At 33.9% G+C, this 21,966-nt stretch overlaps 1 protein-coding gene across 1 annotated transcript; it reads right to left on the bottom strand.

Moving 5' to 3' along the window:
* Positions 1 to 312: 312 nt before the first annotated feature.
* Positions 313 to 21,869, bottom strand: LOC145322905 (uncharacterized). Its single transcript, XM_080165256.1, has 10 exons — positions 21,738 to 21,869; positions 20,806 to 20,872; positions 20,335 to 20,413; positions 15,764 to 15,859; positions 13,191 to 13,277; positions 12,166 to 12,267; positions 10,995 to 11,065; positions 10,564 to 10,633; positions 1,592 to 1,650; positions 313 to 638 (listed from the first exon to the last, which is right to left on the bottom strand). The coding sequence occupies exons 1-10, from the start codon at positions 21,796 to 21,798 to the stop codon at positions 566 to 568; spliced, it is 765 nt and encodes a 254-aa protein (XP_080021382.1). The 5' UTR covers positions 21,799 to 21,869; the 3' UTR covers positions 313 to 565.
* Between the last annotated feature and the right edge of the window lie 97 nt (positions 21,870 to 21,966).

Here is a 21,966-nt window from a genome sequence, read left to right as displayed (position 1 = left end):
TGGGCGTGTACATCATATTGCCTATGGGGTTGATGATGTAGTGTCATCATTATATGCAAGTAACTGGATGTCTAACTGTCTGTGTGTAAATTTAAAAATTGTAAGATTAATTCCAGGGGTCGAAGGCCTGGGCTAACAAAACTGGTATGGATTTTACGATTTTTTTTATGTTCTTATTCATAGAAAATTGTCTATAATACGATACAATGCATGATTATACAGGATGGCTCAGAACCAGTTTTAATCCAGAGGATATTATTCAGTTAATAGTTTCAGCCGTTTGAAAGATCTTATGGAATATATAAACAATCATTTCTTCCAAAATTTATTATTTACAAATTTAAAAAATTTATATTTTAAAATATAAGTAATTTTCAAGTATTGCTACGAAAAATCATGTATTGCATTGTATTCTAGCCAGTTTTCAACAAATATTAAAATAAAAATCATAATATTAATGTAAATTTTGTTAGAAAAAGCTTGAGGCCCCTTGTTAAAAACTTTCTCTTTCTCTAATTTTAATATCCGCGAAAAGCTGTCTATAATACGATGCAATAAATTTGTTTTAATTTGGAAGAATTAGGAAGTGGTTGACCGCATTCTCTACAATATCTCTGACAGTGGTCTCAAAAGCACCCCTAAAATAAAAGTATGTAAAAAACTGTAAAATAGTTAAAGCGGCTAAAAAGCTGCTTAAAAGCAGTCATGGATGTTATATACTTAAATAGGCTCCATAATGCTGGAAATGTTGTCAAGAAAAATCAGAGGTCTAGCTTTAATAGCGGCTGAGTAAATCTGATTTTCTCCCAGAGCGTCACACACTGACTGACGGACGAAAAATATGGTAAATTATAATAGAGTAGCCAAGTTACTAATAGGTACGATAAAGTTCTTAAATAGCAATGTTTTATGTAATTGGGCTTTAGCATATATGCTACTAGCGGCTTCGCCCCTAGCCTCTAGGGGCTTTGCCCCAAGAGGTTTGATCAAACCAATTTTTCGTATTTTAGATTTAAAATAAAAAAGAAAATTTTTTTTTTTTTGGGGAGGGGGGTATTTTTCATTTTTTGGGGGGTTAGGGGTGTCCCACCCCCCAAGAAAATAGTTATAAACCTTCCCGGGAACTATGAGAAGCTACCCTGTAAAGGAGAACCCGATCGGTTCAGCGGTTAGCGAGATCCTTCGCTACAAACAGACAAACACACAAACACACAGACAGACATCGTTCTACTTTGTATTATAGATTACGTATGTGTGTTATACCAGAGATCTTAAGGGACAAGACAATGAACTATAAATTGATGTTAATCCTCAATTATGATAAACTAAATAACTCCTACTGTAGATTAAAACTTTGGTAGAAAAGTTTGGACACTGCTTGTTTGGAACCAACCAATCAAAATTTTTGAACAAATGAACAAAATAACTTGGTTAATAAACTTTGGGTCCCAGTGTAATTTACAGTCCAATATCCTCTAAAGATTTTTTGGGGGTGAAGTCATTACTTTTCCCAGAGGATATAGCTTAAAACATTTGTATGACCCAAAACATTATTCTCTGAAAAGCAGAGCCCAATTGGTCCAGCGGTTACCTGTTTCTATAGATAAGTTCTGACCCAATGGCGGTGGCTAAATTGTCAGCGCCAACTAAATGTCATATTTACCATTTAAAATTACATAAAAATAAGCATGATTACATAAAATATTTAGTAGATGAAATGAAATTGGACGATAAATTTATGTACAATACATCGCGCTCAATAATTACCACCATGCAGATTACAATTAGTGGTTGAAACGTTTGGACACTTAACTTAATGTTGGTTTTAGGCTATTTCATTACTCACTTTATAGCCCTTAGTGTAAAGAGGCAAAGCAACCAGTAATATAAAAGCTACAAGGAAGCCATGCTAAAAATGTACAAAGATTTCCCCCACGGCATTTTAGTTGCAATATTTAGTTTTAAGGAAAACTGAGTGAATTTATTAGAATACGAATAGTTGCAAATTTAGACTAAACAAACGGATATAAAATATACGCGTGGATATATTGACAGGGGAAAATTTGTCGTCACTATAGCTTGCTGATAAGGACCTCATTTATTGGTCAGTTCGTTCATCGAGTAGGAGTGGAGGGGTTGTGGTTAAGGGTGTGAAAAAGGGTATCGTTATTTTAGCCAGCTGCGAGCATCACTTCTGATTACATGAAAATCTGGTGCAACATCTATCGATTATTAAACATTAAAAAAACTCCTTTTGTCTTTCTGTACGTCTCTCCATAAAACAGAAAAGTAGTTAAGCTTAAAAGGTTTCGTGATTTCTTTAGTATTTTCTTTTTCTTTTAATTCATTAATTGGAATCTAAAGGGGACGTGCATCAATTTATCAGCCATTGTCTTATCCCTTTAGATCCCTGTAATAACATATTCCTTGAAATCTTTGAAAAAGACTGATGCTTTGTTCTAGGGAATTTGTCAACAAGAGATTTTAAACAATAGAAGTAGTAAATATATTTTAATAAAAAATTAGGTACGGACGGACAGACAGACAGACGGACGGACAGACAGACAGACTGACAGAAAGACAGACAGACGGGCAGACAAATGGACAGACAGACAAACATCGTTTACTTTGTATTATAGATATACATATTGTTTACTATTTCTATTTACATACTCCCCTTATAGATTGTATCTAAGAAACCTTAACAAAATACAATTTACATAAAACATTAGAATTAATCTATTTAACTATGTATTCGTTACTATCTCAATTCTATGAAGGAACCTTCGTATGAGCAAAATTGCAAAGAAAATAGTATTTCTCTATATAATTATGTATTATTTACTATCTCAATTCTATTTGCATACTCCCCTAGGAGGTTTTACTGAAATAAAATCCAGGAAGAAAGGGGACATAGAGCTGTTTATTATACTAGTCCCCAAAGTTTTATAATAATATTTTCTTATTTGTTACTTAACAACTTTGGGGACCTTATTAATGTAGAATTAGATTGTCAAAACGTTTCAACCAATAATTGTAACCTTCAAATGGGTTAATTTTACACATTATCATTGGGAATGTACACCAATTTATCGGCCATTGTCTTATCCCTTGAGATCCCTGAAGAAACCTTTACATTCTCATGAAAAGACATATTGGATTTTTAGGCAAATTACCTTTGTTGGCAAATTTACCATGTTACCCCCCCCCCCCCCTCTTACTTCCTTTATTTAATAGCCAAACTTTTCCAAAATTTTTGGTCGTCGGTCCTTTTGCAATGGTAAACAATGAATTTTAATCTAGGCATTATGACATATTGATTTGAAAACTTTTACAATTTTTAAAATGTACGCATTTTTTCTTACCCTTAAATTTTATCTGATATAAAACTTCCCACGTCAAGGGGAAGGGGAAGGGGGGGGGGAGTGAAATAATTGAAATACAACTGATTTGTATACAGAAGTTAAATATTGATGGATAGATGGGTGACATGGAAATATTCTTTGCTAATTTTGAATTTATATAAGACTGTAATTAAGTCATTTTTTTGTATTTTTCGTTGAGTTGGGTGCAAGCTTCCAATCTTTAATAAGTCAAACTGTTCTTAATTATGAACATTTCATAAATATGCATTTGGTCAAAATAAATAACAGTTTGACTTATTAAGCGCATTTGACTAAACATACAACTTTACGTAAATACGAGAAAAAAATAACACTTTTCGTTTATTTGTAGACATAGGTTTCTTGTAGTTATGCGTTTATTATTGTACAGTGTGTTTTTTTTATGAGAACTTTTTTGAAAGCAATTTTACCCTACTTATAGTTATCAGAATTTAATGATTAATGGCTTATTTTCTTCGTTTTTTAATGCAATTAATAGAAAACCAAAAAAATATTTCAGTTCTTATTTAATAAGTACAGTAAAATCTAAAATTCAAAACTTAGGTGTCAACGTCTAAAAATGGTTTTAGAGATAAAATCAACCTTATTCGACATTCACTCAAAGCCCAAAAATAATGGACTTAAAAGTGTATTAAACTGTATATAAGACATTTGCGAATATATTGATACCATTAATTTGCCTCTTAGATAGAAAAAAGTATGTTTTTTTAATATTTTTCTCTTGCTACAAATCAAATTTCAAATTTGAGTCACCAAAAATGCTAAACTAATTTTTGCTCTAGAAGAATCAATTTTTGGAGTTAGAAAGTGCTTAATACCTCATTTTAATCGCCTGGCATTGCTTTATAATATACAGGTAATGACTTGGTTTTTTATGGAACAGCTGACTAAAAAATCGAGGTTTTGTGATAAACCCACTTTTGTTGTTGCTCCATAAATGATATTTTTTTTCCCAAATTTTTTGGCTGTAAAGAAGCTTTATATATTCATATAACATCCACCTAAATTTGACTTTTGATATTTTATTTATTACATCACCAGAGGGAATTGAATTTTGGAAAAAAATATCAATTTATATTTTACACTGCTATGCATTGTTCTTGTTCTTGTTTCTAAAAAAAATTTATATTATAAAAAAGAGAATTATTTAACGCTTCTATAGGTATGTTTATCATTTTTCTAGGCTAAATATAACTATAATTACACCATTTTAAAGTTAGACATCTTAACATATTAACACAATTATTGAATCGGTCTGTATTATTAGGCTGGCAACCCTTAAAACAGCTGCATTTCATTATCCTATTATATATAGTAATTATTATATGTATAAACACACTTAATTTTTTAACTTTTTATTGATGGAATACATATGTTTCTCTATAAAAATAGATCATCAGTTCCAACTAAGATGTATAAAATAAGAGTTAAAAAAAAATATATATATATGTCAATGCATTTTGAATCCTTTTAAAAGACTAAATAAGAAAGAAGTGTTAAAAAATTGTGCCCCCTGCGGGGTTTTTTACTGCTTATATCCTCTTAGGGTTGGGGGGGAATTAGCATCTTTATATAAAAAGGGGGAGGTGTTTGAAGAGAATCTTTAAAGAGAAAAAAATAGGTCATATTTTAACATTTGCAGTTTTACAAATTAATAAATATTATATAAAGCTTTTTTGTCTGTAGCTTAAGATTTCGGTAAAGTATAAGGCTATTTTACTAATTTCCTTACTCCTTTAATTACAGAGCTCCTAGATGCTTGGAGCCCAGCTGCTAGTAAATAAACAAAGTAAAATGATTCCTGAATAATTGATTTACAATTTTAAAAAGCAAAACATTTTTACAATTAGGATGTGTATATCCACGCCATGGTTAGCTCTTTTTGTTAATTCAGGCGTGTTAGAATTAATCTTAAATGTTGGAAGATGATTTTTGTAGCAGTAAGGTACTTAGCAACTTTATAATCATTACTTTATGTAAAGGGATGTCCCGGTGGGGGGGGGGGGGGGGGGGGGGGGTTAGGTGGTTAAGGGTTATTAATTAATTTGGAATGACCCCATAATTTTTAATCTTCCCCTTCCCCCCCCCCCCCCCCAAAAAAAAATATAAAAAGTTTTGACGTCCTTGCCTCTATTATATAAAGATTACCCCACAAAATGAACATGGGGATGCCCAAATTTAGATATTTCAATTCCCCCCCCCCTTCCCCCCAAATCAAAAAGCTTGGACGTCCTTGATTAAGTAAGCTCATTTAAAACATACTGAAATCAATTTGTGTACAACAATTATCCTATTTAGTTTTTTAGTAGTGAAGCTACTCTATAATTCAAAATATTTGTCCGTCCATTGTCTGTCCATTCATCTGTATGTCTGTTCATTGGTATGTCTGTCTGTCTGAGACAGAAAGGGGAAAACGATATTTTCTCGGCTTCTATAAAAGATAGAAGGCTGAAATTTTCATGGATTGAATATTCTCTCTCTCTATCAATACTCCATATTTTCTGGGGTGGGCTATATCGATTCCTACATTTCAAGTTTCCATGATTTTCTCTACTCCTATTCAAGTTAGATGGTTGAAATTCAGGGATTGAATACTTTGATATTTTGCATAATTTTATCAAGTTTTATTGAGATTTACTTATTGGGGTTCTACCTCAAACATAGGAGTCCCAAATGTCGGAGTGGACAAATGCAGGAGTCCCAAACATCGGAGTGGACAAACGTAAGAATGGGACAAACGTCAGAGTGGACAAACATCAAGGTGGACAAACGTTGGAGTGGAAAACATTGGAGTGGACATTGCTTAAATAAAACCTAGGAGTGTCTACTATTTTAATAATATTACAATTTTGCAATTTTTTATACCCTTGTCTACAAAATAATGACTATGGCTGCAGCGCTCAGCCCCCTAGCCTATATCCTAACCTAACCTAACTAAGAAAAGTAACAGGACGAAGGTAGGGGGGGGCTGTGTTTGTATAAAAAAAATTCAAAATTGAAAAAAAAGTTTGGGACTCCTGTGTTTGTCCACTCCGATGTTTGTCCCAAAAATCCTGCATTTGTCCACTCCAACGTTTGTCCCACTCCTGCGTTTGTTCCACTCTGACGTTTGGGACTCAAGCATTTGTCCCTCCAATGTTTTTCCACTCCTACATTTGGCATGGAACCGATTATTGGTTGGGGTGCTAGTTTGATTCCTAGATTTGTAAGTTTTAAGGATTTTCTTTACTCCTATTAAAAAAAATTTAAAAGGCTGGTTTTATACCCCCTATAATATATTACGGGGGGTGATTACCCCCATCCCTAAAAAAAATTACCCTTTTACAAGCACCTCCCCCTGGATACTCCTGCACTCCCCCTTGTAGTGACTAGGCCAACTTTATGGTCTCTGGTTTCAGGAAGCCCATTCAATTATGAGAAGTTCACATTATAAGAGCACTCTTATAGCATCCTCTCTATTAGCATTACATGTGTAATGCATTATAGACAGACAGATAGATATTGTGAGGGATCCTACACTTTATAACACCTTGTTTTGCATGGTAAAAATTGTTCCAATAGTTCTTGATATTGATATTTTATTTAAAAATTACAATAACTTGAATATAATGATGTTTAAAAAATGCTGAAATTATATTTATATTTAGACTAGAAAAATGATTAACATACCTATAGAAGCATTAAATAATTCTCTTTTTAATTATAAAAATATTTTTTAGAAACAAGAACGAGAACAATGCATAGCAGTGTAAAATATAAATTGATATTTTTTTCAAAATTCCAAAACTATCCAGGGTCCTATAAGAAGCATCCATAAAACACAGAACTCAATAGGTACTGTAATGGTCGAAATCTTAAGCTGAAGACAAAAAAGATTACTACTTTATATAATAGGATAATGAAATGCAGCTGTTTTAAGAGTTGCCAGCTTAATAATACAGACCGATTCAATAATTGTGTTAATATGTTATGATGTCTAACTTTAAAATGGTCTAATTATAGTTATATTTAGCCTAGAAAAATGATAAACATACCTATAGAAGCGTTAAATAATTCTCTTTTTTATAATATAAATTTTTTTTAGAAACAAGAACAAGAACAATGCATAGCAGTGTAAAATATAAATTGATATTTTTTTTCCAAAATTCAATTCCCTCTGGTGATGTTATAAATAAAATATCAAAAGTCAAATTTAGGTGGATGTTATATGAATATATAAAGCTTCTTTACAGCCAAAAAAATTGGGGAAAAAAATATCATTTATGGAGCAACACCAAAAGTGGGTTTATCACAAAACCTCGATTTTTTAGTCAGCTGTTCCATAAAAAACCAAGTCATTAACTGTATATTATAAAGCAATGCCAGGCGATTAAAATGAGGTATTAAGCACTTTCTAACTCCAAAAATTGATTCTTCTAGAGCAAAAATTAGTTTAGCATTTTTGGTGACTCAAATTTGAAATTTGATTTGTAGCAAGAGAAAAATATTAAAAAAACATACTTTTTTCTATCTAAGAGGCAAATTAATGGTATCAATATATTCGCAAATGTCTTATATACAGTTTAATACACTTTTAAGTCCATTATTTTTGGGCTTTGAGTGAACGTCGAATAAGGTTGATTTTATCTCTTTAGCGCATTTTTCTTATGCTCAAATATTCAACCTTTTGCAAGAATGGCTGCTAAACACTTCAAAGTTGAGATATAGAGCTAAAAATGTATACAGATACTATTAAGACATGTACTAGAACATATCAAAGTTTGATGGTCATATCTCAACCAGGGAGGGAGTACTGGCCCCCCAAAGTCGACTGAAGAAAATCCAATTTTTTTCTTGCAAATGGTAGAAGATTTAGGCATAAGAAATATGCGCTAAAACCATTTTTAGATGTTGACACCTAAGTTTTGAATTTTAGATTTTACTGTACTTTTTAAATAAAAAATGAAATATTTTTTTGTTGTTCTATTAATTGCATTAAAAAACGAAGAAAATAAGCTATCAATCATTAAATTCTGTTAACTATAAGTGGGGTAAAATTGCTTTCAAAAAAGTTCTCATAAAAAAACACACTGTAGTTATAATTGTCCCCTAACTCACTGGGTCCATTGGCATATCCCTGTAACTATGAAATGAATGAATACACTTCCAAGAACAAAACTTTTTTACTTTTCAATCTTTTAAAGAAAAAAAACGAAATTCAGATATAAATAATAAATGCCAAAAAAAAGGAAGACATCGTCCATTAAAGCGAAGCTCTACAAAGAAGCAAAACTAACATTGACTTAACAGTTCAGAGTTGCGACAATTTATATTTTCAATAATTGACACTAGGGTCCCCAAAATTTTATAAACTCGTTCACTAGTTTATAGGCTTTAAATATTTGAATACTAGAGTTGGCTCGATATAACTATATCTCGCTATTGGCTAGTGTTCTATAAGTCATAGGCGTCCAAGGGGGGGGGGGGTAATGGGCCAATTGGCACCCCCAAAATTTTGTGAACAATACCCCCCCCAAACAAAAATTACCCCTACCTTGGGGGTGCCGTAGGCACCCCCAACGATTTTGGGGGGGGGTATTTACCCCCCCCCCCCAAACCATTTTTGGGGGGGTAATTACCCCCCCCCCCCCAAAATAAATGTTCTTTTAAAAAAAAATTTTGGGGGGGGGTATTTACCCCCCCAAATTGAATGTTCTTTAAAAAAAAATTTTACTGATAGTTTATTTTAGGATAGGTTATATTGGTTTAGGTGATTGCCCCACATGGTTAAGCAATTGGCCCCCCGCAGGGGCTAGAAATAGGAGAGAAGCTTGTGTGAAAAAAACGAAGAAACGCCCCTTAAAGAGCGTTGCCACAAAAGGGACTATACCCCAATATAGTCCAACCAGTTAAAACAGTTCTTAACCATGATAACAAAAAATTTAATAGTTTGATCATGTTTTATTTGCTTGGGCCTTTATAAGGGCTAAAACCATCCCGGGGATCTATGATGTAATTGTAAAGCACTGAAGATTCCATAAAATAGATACCTAACTAAATTAAATATTTCATTAAATAATGAAAAAGAATTTCTATAGGCGATTTCTTTTGGGAGGATGTCAGGGTGTCTCAAAACTAGTTATAAAACTTACCAGGACCTATAAGACGCTTCACTTTAAAGTATAATCATATTGGTTCATTGGTTAGTGAGTTAATTATTGTATTTTTATGTTCTAAAGAATGAGATACTACTATATATTTGTATAGTAGTGGCGCCCTTAGCATCTAAGAACTCGTGTTTTCTAAAGGGTAAAAAGGGAGGAGAAAAATAGCCTAAAACCACTCAAAGGATTGACCTATAATAGTGTGGAACCATCATGGGATCTATGTGAAGCTTTCTTAAAAAGGAGAACTAAGTATTAAAAGTAATGAAATCTGAAGCTATAGTCAAATAAACCTTACTTACTACTTTATGTTATAGGATAGTACTTATTAACTTAATAGATTAGGTAGGTGCTTTTTTTACATAATTAAATTACCCCCCCCCAACAGATTTGGGGGGAGTATTTACCCCCCCCAACAGACTTTAGGGGGGGTAATTACCCCCCCCAATTAAATTTTACCCCCGGGGTAAAAATTTTGGGGGGGGTAAAAAAAAATGAATTTATTTTTAATAAAGTAAATAATGGGTCTTATCGTTCTGGGCAATGAGAGTTTATTATGGATTATGGGAGCACTATGAGTTTTAAACGATTATTCCTTGGAAAATTTGAGCTCATATATAGACATTTATTTCCTATATAGATCTGTCATGGATCTTGAAGCAATAAAGCAGGCCCTTTTGTAAATGTTAAAAATTGGAAGAATCTATTAAATAAAAGTTATCGCAAATATACTTAGTAAATAAGTAACAGCTAAACAGACAAGATACCATCTGATTGCACGACCTTTGTCTGGAAATCCCAACTATGCATCGTAATGGGTTGTGCCGGTCCAAGAAACAAGGCATTCCCCCTACTCTAACCATTAGTGTCACGTGCCAGATAAAGCAGTAGTACCATTTTCAACGTCTCTAGTATGCTCTAATGTGAGCTAGACTAGAACTCGACAGAAAGCAGGAACGCTAACATTTACGCTAATGCCTCGGGTTTGCATGATAATATGGTAAATAATTTCCTAAGACGCCTAGACCGGTCAGATTCTCCATGTGGACATTTACATTTTCTTCTGTTATATTCAGTCCAATAGATCTATATAAAGGAAAATTTAAAAAAAAAGTTTTTAGTATAAACTTTAATTTGAAGATATTGGCGTTCTCCTCTTTCTGTTTCTTGTTGAAGTATGTTTTTACAACCGATAAAGATAAACAAAATCAACCTTTATTCATATAGATTAAAATTATTGGTGAAACAGTTTGGACACTGTTGCTTTGCACTGACAAATCATATATTAATCCTGGTTCCCAACATTTAATGGTGTAACATGTTCATAACTCTAAGATCATTATAATCCACAGTTCAATGTGCCCCCTCAATGACTAAATATAGATCAATTAATATTATTTAAAAGCAGAATGACTCATTGAGTAGCCTTGCAACTAATTAATTATACCTCAATTTTAAAGAGCTGTCTTTACTGTTGTAAACAGCAAAAGATTCCATTGTCCACATAAAGTCAGTTATCTATCATTAAAATAAATAAAATTCTTTTTAAAAGTAATGTTTTGACTTCAAATCTCAATGGACAATTTCTTCAATGGACAATAATCCGACCACATTTCGCCATCAAAGGGAAGTTTTATGCATATAATTTTGGAATTTCTGAGGATAAAGCGTTGGTTAAGGAAATTCTATTGTACAAAAATTCCGTCGCTCGTATGGTGCTTGTACGGTGGGACTAAACTAAATGTAAACAAAAATCTTTGTCTACTGAAAATTCATTTCTAAGTTGGATAGATTATTGAGTTTGAGTTGCTACCCATGGTAAAAAATCTATTGTTCTATCTTCAAAAGACCTACATAGACATTTTGATTTTCGAATGATATATACTTGTGTTGATATCTATAATACAAAGTAGAACGATGTCTGTCCGTCTGTCTGTCTGTCCGTCCGTCCCTTAAGATCTTGGTAACCACTGAACTGATCGGATTCTACTCTTCAGGGTATATACCTACTGGTCCTGTGGTGATTTTAGGCTATTTTCTTGGGGGGGTGGGACACCCCCAACCCCCCCAAAAACAAAAAATCCCTCCATTTTTTTTTAAATAGAAAGTAGTTGGGGCACCTTAGTGGGGGGACTTAATTTTTTTTAATTACATCTTGGGGCTTCGCCCCTAGAGGCTAGGGGCGAAGCCACTAGTTATTCTTAAATAGAATTAAATGAAATGTTGTGTGCTTGTTTGTGGATTAGTTCTTTAAAAACTGAAGGAAAATCGCTCATTGAAAAAATATGAAAATAATTTCTTCCACTTTTCTTTGTAAAACTGAAATTAAAAGTATATCATCCTAAAATGTCCCAAGAGGCAAGGCGTAGCCGCTAATAACTACATATATGTTTACTGGTCCTACGACAAACGTCGGAGTGGACACTTAACCCATTTTAGACCATCTTATAGGTTTTTTTAAACGCCTAACCCCTGCGGGGAGCTTATTTGTTCATTCATATGTTAACCTAACCTAATCTGTATAGAAATACTTAATAAAATTAATATTTTAACACTCCTGCGTTTGTCCACTCCGACGTTTGGGACTCCTGCGTTTGTCCTGGAACCTGTTTACTTACAGTCATATTAAAAGGTCCACTGCCACTGAGGGGTGAAAGTCCCGTTCCAGTTAGGTTGTAGTCACCAGTTAGATACAGGCTTCCAATTATCTGTACTAGCACCTATGTATATGTATATTCTTGTTCTATTATATATATATAGATTCTATATAGTTAGGTTATAGTCACTATAGTTAAATACAGGCTTCCAATTATCTGTACTAGCACCTATGTATATGTTTATTCTTGGTATATATTAGTATATATATTATATATATATAGATTCTATATAGTTAGGTTATAGTCACTATAGTTAAATACAGGCTTCCAATTATCTGTACTAGCACCTATGTATATGTTTATTCTTGGTATATATTAGTATATATATTATATATATATAGATTCTATATAGTTAGGTTATAGTCACTATAGTTAAATACAGGCTTCCAATTATCTGTAATAGCACCTATGTATATGTTTATTCTTGGTATATATTAGTATATATATTCTACATATTTAGTTAGGTTATAGTCTCTATAGTTAAATACAGGCTTCCAATTATCTTGTACTAGCACCTGTGTATATGTTTATTCTTGGTATATATTAGTATATATATTCTACATATTTAGTTAGGTTATAGTCTCTATAGTTAAATACTGGCTTCCAATTATCTGTACTAGCACCTTATATAAAAGTAACATGATGTTGGCGAAGGATCTCGCTAACCGCTGAACCAATTTTTAAACCTCCGTTACATTGACGGTTCTTATAGGTCCAAGAAAGGTTTATCAATAATTTAGGGTAGAGTACCTCCACCCTCCAAGAGAAAAAGAAATGGCCAAAATAAAAAAAAAATTCCCCCCACTTTTTCTTTTTAATCTAAGATTAAAAGTTGATGGTTTATTTCACCCTGAAGATCCCTCCAATCCACCCCCTTTACCCAAACCCCTCCCTTCTACTGGATGAAAGAACTGCCCAATAAATGATATCCATGTTAGCAAAATAAGCAAACCTGAAAAATGTAAAGAATATATTGACTGACTTACCCTTAGATCCCTGAGACCAAGATGTCTGAGCACATGAAGATTTTTTACTTCAAAGTTATGAAGACCACTCAATTGTAAGTCAGAAGCCTGAAATTTATGGAGAATCTTCAATTCTGTATATTATCACAAACGGATCTTGTATACTAGTATACTAACCAACCCCCAAAGCAAATCCAACAACCCCCTACCACCCCCTCCCCCCCCCAAAAAAAAATCTAATACCAATTGTTTATGCTATGAGCTATAGGGTTGGGCCGGATATCCGGTGTGGCCGGATATCCGGCCATTTTCAATATCCGGCCGGATACCGGATATTAAAACTATCCGGCCGGATATCCGGCAATATAATCTTTTATATTTTACAACAAAAATCTCTGTTTTTTAAAATCATAAATGGCTGTAATTTTCTTATTATTGAAGCTAGAAGAACAATTTTTTCTGAATATATTTATCTTTATGTAAATATTATATTAGAAATCTCAAAACATAAATTTTGGCGGTGGCAGCAGTACTTGGTAGCTGCCAGCCGCAAACCGACGGTTGTCAGGTAAACGGCAACGGATTTTATGAAATTGTAATATGTCATGAAGATATATAAAAAAGCCTAAGTTTAAAATTTGAAATCTTCAAGTAAAAATTTGCGGTCACAGGAACCGTTTAAAGATTTCTGGAGACCTGGAGGTTCAGGGCTTGCAGGATTATACCTGGAACCTGAAATCGACTTGAACATCTATATTACATATGAGGATGTACGACTATAGGATATTTTAGTATTAGATAACATGAAATGCTTTGTTTAAGTAAAAAAATATTTTTACTTTTTACATGAATGACCTTACCAGATTTGCTGGCATCCTGTGCCCGCCAGGAAGGAGTTAGTAAAAAAAATTCAACTCTCAGTTATGTGTCATATCCATATTTCGAAAGTCACTCAGTTATAGCCCATTACCTTTTATACACAGAAAATAGGATATAAAAAAACAAGGGGGGGGGAGGGCAGGCATTCAATGCCACCTCCCCGCCAATCCTCCAACCATTAGGGTTGATATTATAGATTGAGGGTAGTAATAGTTGATTAGGATCATGGAAAGAAAACGAAGTTGCCGGTTTCGTCGTTTTTTCACAGTAGCCTTTCTCATATTTCTAGCCCCTGCGGGGGGCTCTAGCCCTGCAGGGCAATCATTAACATTTACTTAACCTAACCTAACCTATAATAACCCTTCAAAAGCTACTGTGAAAAATCTCGCTAACCGCTGAACCGATATGGTTCTTCTTGAGAGTGAAGCTTCTTATAGGTCCCATGGTAGTTTTAGGCTGTTTAATTTTTATAAAAAAAATCGTTGTAAGGTGTTTAGTTATTTTTCTGCACTTTCATGTACCTTCTAATATCCCTAGACTCATTATAATATAAAACACCAGTTTATGAAGAATTTTTTTTTGCGGGTATAGTCCATTTCGTGGCAACGCCCCTTAAGGAGCGATTATTCGTATTTTCACAGTAGCTTTCCTCCTATTTCTAGCCCCTTGCGGGGTACTCTAACCTTGCGGGGCCAATTGCCTAACCCTGCGGGGTAATCGCCTAACCAAATATAACCTAACCTAACCTAAAATAACCTATTAAAAGCAATTTTAAAAATAGAACGAATCGCCCCTTAAGGTGCGTTGCCACGAAAGGGACTATATCCTTTTTGATACTATAATATGTAGTAATTTGGCCGGATATCCGGTAATTTGGCCGGATAACCGGATATCCGGCGTTGGCCGGATATCCGGCCGGATACCGGATATCCGGCATTTGAAATAAGCCGGATATCCGGTATCCGGTATCCGGCCAAAAAAATATCCGGCCCAACCCTAATTGAGCTATTCTACTTTTGGACATAATAAATAATAATCCTTGGTAAAACTAAAGTAGCCAAAATTACATTGTTTATATAAAATAAATGATTTTAAAACCCAAGCTATAACCATAAACGTCCAAGGGGGGGGGGGGTAAAGGGTGATTAACCCACTCGAACTTTAAAAACCCTCGTTTTACCCCCCTTAATGAAAAAAAAGGCTTAAAATTAAAGGCTTAAACCTCTCATATTACCCCACTCAAAATAAAAAGCTGATTAGAACTTTAATAATTACCTTAAAATCCAGTGAAAATAGCCCAGGTTTAGCCGTGGAGAATGAAAAACATTTGAACCCCCCCCCCCCCCCCAAGAAAAAAACACATTTTTTTTCGACGAAGCCCAATCTGTCCTACTTTTGATTCCTGTGACTTCATAAAATGAGGGATTATCCATCTCTTTTTTAGGGGTTTTCTTTCCCGCTTCTCTTCTCATCTCCCTCATTTTTATTACGTCACGGGAATCAAAAGTAGGACAATTTGGGCTTCGTCTTTTTTTCGAACGCTACTTTTAATAACCAAAAGATAAAATGTAAAATCATGTATGTCATCTTATTAAAGACAAGTTTCCATGAATATTGAAATAAAGATCATAAGATTAATACCAGTTCTGTCATTTTAATATCCGCAGAAAGCTGTTTATAATACGATGTGATTATTGATTAATAACTATTATTACCTGAAAATCCACTGAGAAAAGTCCTGGCTTTGCCGTAGAGAATGAGATATCAGAAAGAAACATTGGGTCGTCGATTTTTAGATCCTCGGGTATCCTAATTATTCATCAGAACTTAATATGTCAGGCGCATGACACAATAAATGAGTTTATATTTCCTACGCTTTTGGCTGATATTCACAGACCCAGTTATAAGGGCTTCAAAACAAAAGACGTTCAATCAAAAAGGTTGGTTGGGTTACCTATTACCAAAAGTACATAAGCGCATTACAACGACGCATCCATCATGTTTAGGGTGAAGAAAAGAGGAACAGATCCCAAAAGGTAATTGTAGGCAGGGACGTCAAAGCTTAAAAACCCATATGTATAATATGAACCTATATTTATTCCCTAAAAATTTAAGTTCTCTTTCTTGAATAAGAGCTGAGAAAATCCAAAGAAGATAAAGTATAGAATAGAATCCAGGTAGAAGATTCTGCCTGGATAGCCTGAAATAAAATTGGAACATTTGAAAGACAAAAACGGCTATAAGGCTGTTAGTAAATAACATGATTTCAGTAATTATTCAGAAAAAATATTCAAAATAAATTCCTATTGCAATAATTTACTAAAAGCCTTGTAGCCAAGCTTCCAGCTTTCTCTTCCCTATTCACAATAGATTAAAAATGAATTTGATGTGCATTTTAAGCCTTAAAAAATTTAATTATGTAAGAAAATTTACAAAAAATATTGGTCTCGGTATTTATATTATAAAACTAGGTTGCGCTCTTATGTATGTTTTTAAACAGCTGATTTATACATGATAGCAACTACATCCATACATTAACTTGTGGTAGGGGGGGAGGGGGGAAGAAGGGGCTGTACCCATTTAGCTGAGCCTTGAAAGTTACAAATGTGGTCAATCGTACTTATCAAAATTAAAACAACATCAGGTTAAGTGACTTTCATCTTTGTCTAAACCGACCAAGCAACTATTGCCCCCAAGAATTACCCCCCCCCAAGCAAATTTTACCCCGGGGTAAAAATTTTGGGGGGGGTAAAAAAAATTGCGGCGCGCTTCGCGCGCCATTTTACCCTCCCAAAATAAAAAGCTTGGACGTCAATGAGGGCGGGGGAAATTAATTATTGCAAACTACAACCTTCAGTGGCGTGCGAAGCACTTTGTCTAGGGGGGGGCATTTTGAAGATTTTGTAAAATTTTGCCCCCCCCTAAAGCAAAGTGCCCCGGGGGGGCACTTTGCTTTAGGGGGGGGCATTTTGATTATATATACTAATTTTAAATAAGGGCGTTTTAAGGGGTGGGATTATTTGATTATGGGCCTTCTAGTCCTTATCCCTTCTTCCCCATCCCTATTTCCCATTTATATCCCCCATCTCTTCCCCCCTCTCTTCTCCCCCATCCCTTCTCCCCACCCTGCAATGACCGAAGGGAAGGGAGCTAGAAAGCATCTTCGAAAAAAAAAGTTAATTTAACCTTCCAACCCCCCCCCCCCCCCACCACAAAACTTTTTTTATGGGAGGAAGGGGATGTTATAAAATCTCAGCAGGAATATAGACAAGAAGATTTAAAGAGCATTAGTTTAAATATATATATTAGTTTAAATATATATATTTTATGTAGAAAAAGTCACAAATCCTTTTTCTTGTATGTTGTGTGATGACAGTCAAAGTAAATTACATACTAGATGCTCGGAACAACAAGAGATTTTATTTTTTTGATATTATAATCCACAAAAAAATTTATTGTGCTATAAAATCCAAAGATATAAAGAACTTTGCAAAAAATAAAAAAAATACTTGTCCTTTCATCTACAGATATGAAAATCTCTTAGAAATATGGAAAACTTTGGGGTATAGTCTCTTTTGTGGCAACGCCTCTTAAGGGGCATTTCGTCGTATTTTCATAGTAGCTTTTAATAGTTTATTATAGGTTAAGTTAGGTTAGGTGATTTTCCCGCAGGGTTAGGCAATTGGCCCCACAGGGGCTATAAATAGGGGAAAAGCTACTGTGAAAATATGAAGAAATTAAGAGGCAATGTCACGAAAGGGACTATACCCGAAATTTGATTTTGATACCCTTAGCTACAAAAATTTTGTGAATTGGACCAAACAATGGGAGAATTGTGAAAGATACTAAATTGCCCAAAACGTCCTAAAAAGCAGTCCGACCTCCAGAAATTTCTAATATTTAATTATACTCCATAATGTTGGGAGTGTTAACATTAAGTTTTAGCCTTCTATCTTTAATTGCAGTTTAGAAAATTACATTTCCCCATTAGCATTACAAACTGACAGCCATAGTTATTATAGAGAAGATAAAAAGTTATATCAACATATCCTACCCTCTTCAAATGGCAATTTAACAATATGTCAATTTTTCATGAAGTGGTGTTTCCAAGGATTTATTAGGGCAGAGTGCAAAGCGCACCGAAAAATATTTATTTTCTCTTTTAACTAAAATCAATTAACTACAACAAGAGTGACGTATTTTAACAAGTTAGGAATATAGAGTGTAGTTAGTTTTAAGGCTCTTTAATGAAAATTGCCATAAAAAAAACATGTCTTTTTGTAAGGGTATGTACACAATGACATCATATATAGTTATTCATTTAGACAGACATACAGTGTTGAGAAAAAAAGGCTTAGATAAATATCAACGCTGTTTCATTTTTATTTAAATAACTTTTTGATTTTTACAAATGTTTTTATACAATGTGATAAAAAGCAGAAACCAATTGGAAGGGCGCGAAGCGCAAATTTTTTTCTTCAAATATGCAGGGAGGAGGGAAGGTGTTTTGGGCTATTTATTACACTAGTCCCCAATATTTCATATAAACATTTTCTTATTCGTTAGCTCAACATCTTTTGGGACTTAAATGGAATATTGATTGGTTGGTTAATTAAGTTGAGTTTCCATACGTTTCATCCACTAATTGTAATCTATATAAGGGGTAATTTTGTGTATCATCACTGGGGATGTACAAAATTTCTTTGGTAAAAAGTTTATATTATACAAAAAAAGATACTTCCTATTAAGGTTAAATGAATAGTAACTGTCTGTTTGGCGCGAAGCGCCAAAAAATTTTTTTGTTGAGTATTTCTTGATCTTTTTTTTGGAAATTGGGAGAGTTTTGCTTTTTGTAGGGTAGGGGGCAAAAAGGGGCATTTTTGTTTACCAGGGGGGGGCAAAACGGGGCATTTTTCAACATTTAGGGGGGGGCAGGGGGGGCGGTCGCTAGGGGGGGGCAGGGGGGGGCGTTTTGGTCGCTAGGGGGGGGGGGCGATTGCCCCAAACGCCCCCTTCGGTTCGCACGCCACTGACAACCTTTCTCTGTTTTCCCTTGTAAAGTAGTATAGACAAGCTAATAGGAAACGAAATCTTGAGAAAGCAATTAATGGATAAAGTATATACGTGGATATATTGACAAGGGAAAAATTTGTTGTCAATTTAGCTTACAAATATGGATATTATCTTTTGGTCAGTTCTTTCATCCTTTAGAGGGGATAAGATAAATGGGGTATGGTTATTTAGACAGCTACAAGTTTCACTTTATTAGAGTACATAAAAACCTGTTGTAGGACTCAAGTAATAATAGATCTGTTTAAAAGAAAAAGATATCTAGGAAAAGATATCTTGAGAAAGCAATTACAATAATAAAATATTGTTGAAAATTTTGCCGCTAGATGTCTGTAAATTAATACATTTAAAAACATTCCTAATCTTAAACATATAGATTGTATTACCTTACTTTTCATTAGTTTGACTAATTTATTGATAATTTATTACAAGACAAATGATATTTGACATTTGATAAATCTATATTTAAGCAAGTTTAATTAATGGTAAAAATAAAATTGATAGTAAAACACATTTTATTTATCTGTGATTATTTTCTTCAGTGTCCCATATATATGTGAAATTTCTTAGTCCCATTTAAGGACAATCAAAGAGACAGTGACGTCAAATTTAGTACCTTAACCCCCCCCCCCCCCCCCCATTACTGTTTGCAAAACATATCTATAATAGAAAGTAGTAAGGTGTTTGTGTCTGAGTCTAAAGCAAAAGATCTCACAAATTAATGAAACCATATTGGTTGTACTTATCAAATAAGCCTTATATATATCTTGGGGTGGTTTTAAGCTATTTTCCTGGCCTCCTCCACTCTCCCTTAGAGGCTAGGTGTAAAGTAATTAACACAGAAAAGTAGAAGGATGAATGTCTGTCCGTATTCCGGAAGAAGCTTAAGAACTCGTTAACTCCTCGACAGTTTGGGACTTCACATCATGGTTTTGGGCTATTTGGCAAAGAGTAGGGGGGAGGGGGCAGTTACAACTTAAATGGATTTGTCTTATCCCTTCAGATCCCTGCCTGTACCATCTTACCTTAGTGTACAGCTCTTGGCTGGAAAAAGTGAGGGATTTCAAAGATTTTAAAAGGATTCTTTAATAAATTAAAGCAATTTTTTTATTTGTTTATTTTTAGCTTTAACAACGCATTTAAATATGTATATACAGAATTTTTTAGTCAAGAACCGCAGCGACTCTAATCTAATAATGCTTAGAAATACTTTCCTCATTTGATCTCTTGGCAACTTGGCATTGGAAAAAACTGATGTTACTATTTGTTTCAATACCTCTTCAAATAATACATCTCTAAAATATAAAAAAAATTTCTCGTATTCATTTGAATCCGGTGGATAGGAACCGGTTCTCATGAATACGAAAAAACTATGTCTAGCATCGTATTATATCCAGTTTTCTACGAATATAGAAATGTACAATCATAAGATTAAAACTAGTTTTTAATCTAATAATTGTATATTCTATATCCGCGGAAAGCCGTTTATAATACGATACGAGAAATAACTATTATTTACTTTTCCAGAGCTTGTAAGAAAAATTAACAATAACATATGTAAAGTGTAGAAACTTTTTTTTAGCAGAATAAAAATTTAAAAAGTCCAAACATTGTATATTAATTTATTGCAAACTTTTAGAGAAATGTTGTGCAATCAAAGAGTAGGTTGTCTGATAAATAAAAATACCTAAATGCTAAGCTGTGTTCTTCTGGTGTGAGAAGATCTTTCTCCTCCATTTCAACCCATTCAATACCTGGGTAAAGTTTTTTATAGGAATGGATTTATTATTGCTTGGATCTTACACCAGATTATCATGTACTCTAATAAAGTGATACTTGAAGTTAGCTAAAACAACTACCCCCCATCCCCTTCCACTGGATGAAAAAACTGACCAATAAATGATGTCCATGTTAACAACCTAAATTGACGACAATTTTTCCCTTGCATCATAATATCCACGAATATTCTACATCCACTATAACAGGACAATTTGGTCCAGAAGTTGCAATGCACTGAACCGATTGAGTTCTCCTTTTAAGGGAAGCTTTACATGTCTCTTGATGTATGAAGTCTATTTTATTCTGATACAAAACACTAAGAAATCTTTTATTAACGCAGCAATAAACCGAAGGATTTCGCTAACCACTGATCCAATTATATCGGTCCTACGACAAACGCAGGAGTCCCAAACGTCGGAGTGGACACTTAACCTAACCTATTTTAGACCATCTTATAGGTTTTTTAAATGCCTAACCCCTGCTGGGGCCTTATTTGTTCATTCATATCTTAACCTAACCTAATCTGTATAGAAATACTTAATAAAATTAATATTTTAACACTCCTGCGTTTGTTCACTCCGACGTTTGGGACTCCTGCGTTTGTCCTGGAACCCAATTATCCTTTACATTGTAGCTTCTCATAGGTCCTGGGAAGGTTTATAGCTATTTGGGGGAGATCGATTCCACTCCACCTCAAGTGCTCCAAGGGGCCAATAAATTAACCCATCTTTGAAAAATAATGGCATTTAACCTACGACACCTCTTCATCATCTCCCATTGGACGTCCTAGAATGGGTTTTTAAAGCCCTAACTTAATGTTTTCAGAAAAAATAAACTTACTTTGAATATCAGCATGAATAATGTTGAATAAAATGGATAAAAAAGTAATAACACTGAGCATTTTTGCAACTAGAGATGTGTTGGTAAAAAAATGCACTTTAAAAAGCTATACAATCATACTTTTCACATATATTTTTTTACAGGGTGTTTAGAACCCTCAATTCAACTCTTCCCTCAAGTGCCCCTAGAGGCGTAGCCGCCAGTATCATATTTCTCGTTCATTAATCTT

Source organism: Acartia tonsa, chromosome 6 (assembly GCF_053477335.1).
Source record: "Acartia tonsa isolate MP-2025a chromosome 6, ASM5347733v1, whole genome shotgun sequence".
NCBI lineage: Eukaryota > Metazoa > Arthropoda > Copepoda > Calanoida > Acartiidae > Acartia > Acartia tonsa.
The sequence above is the reverse complement of the archived record's forward strand: the minus strand, read 5'-3'. Positions and strand labels throughout refer to the sequence as shown.

What these genes read in the sequence shown, in the direction of transcription:
- LOC145322905 (XM_080165256.1), bottom strand. Translation starts at nt 21,798, where the DNA reads ATGCTCAGTGTTATTACTTTTTTATCCATTTTATTCAACATTATTCAT. An exon ending in GAACACAGCTTAGCATTTAG is followed by an intron (nt 20,414 to 20,805) that starts GTATTTTTATTT and finishes TTTATATTTTAG; the next exon opens with AGATGTATTATTTGAAGAGG. An exon ending in ATCTGACCGGTCTAGGCGTC is followed by an intron (nt 1,651 to 10,563) that starts TTAGGAAATTAT and finishes TAAATATGACAT; the next exon opens with TTAGTTGGCGCTGACAATTT.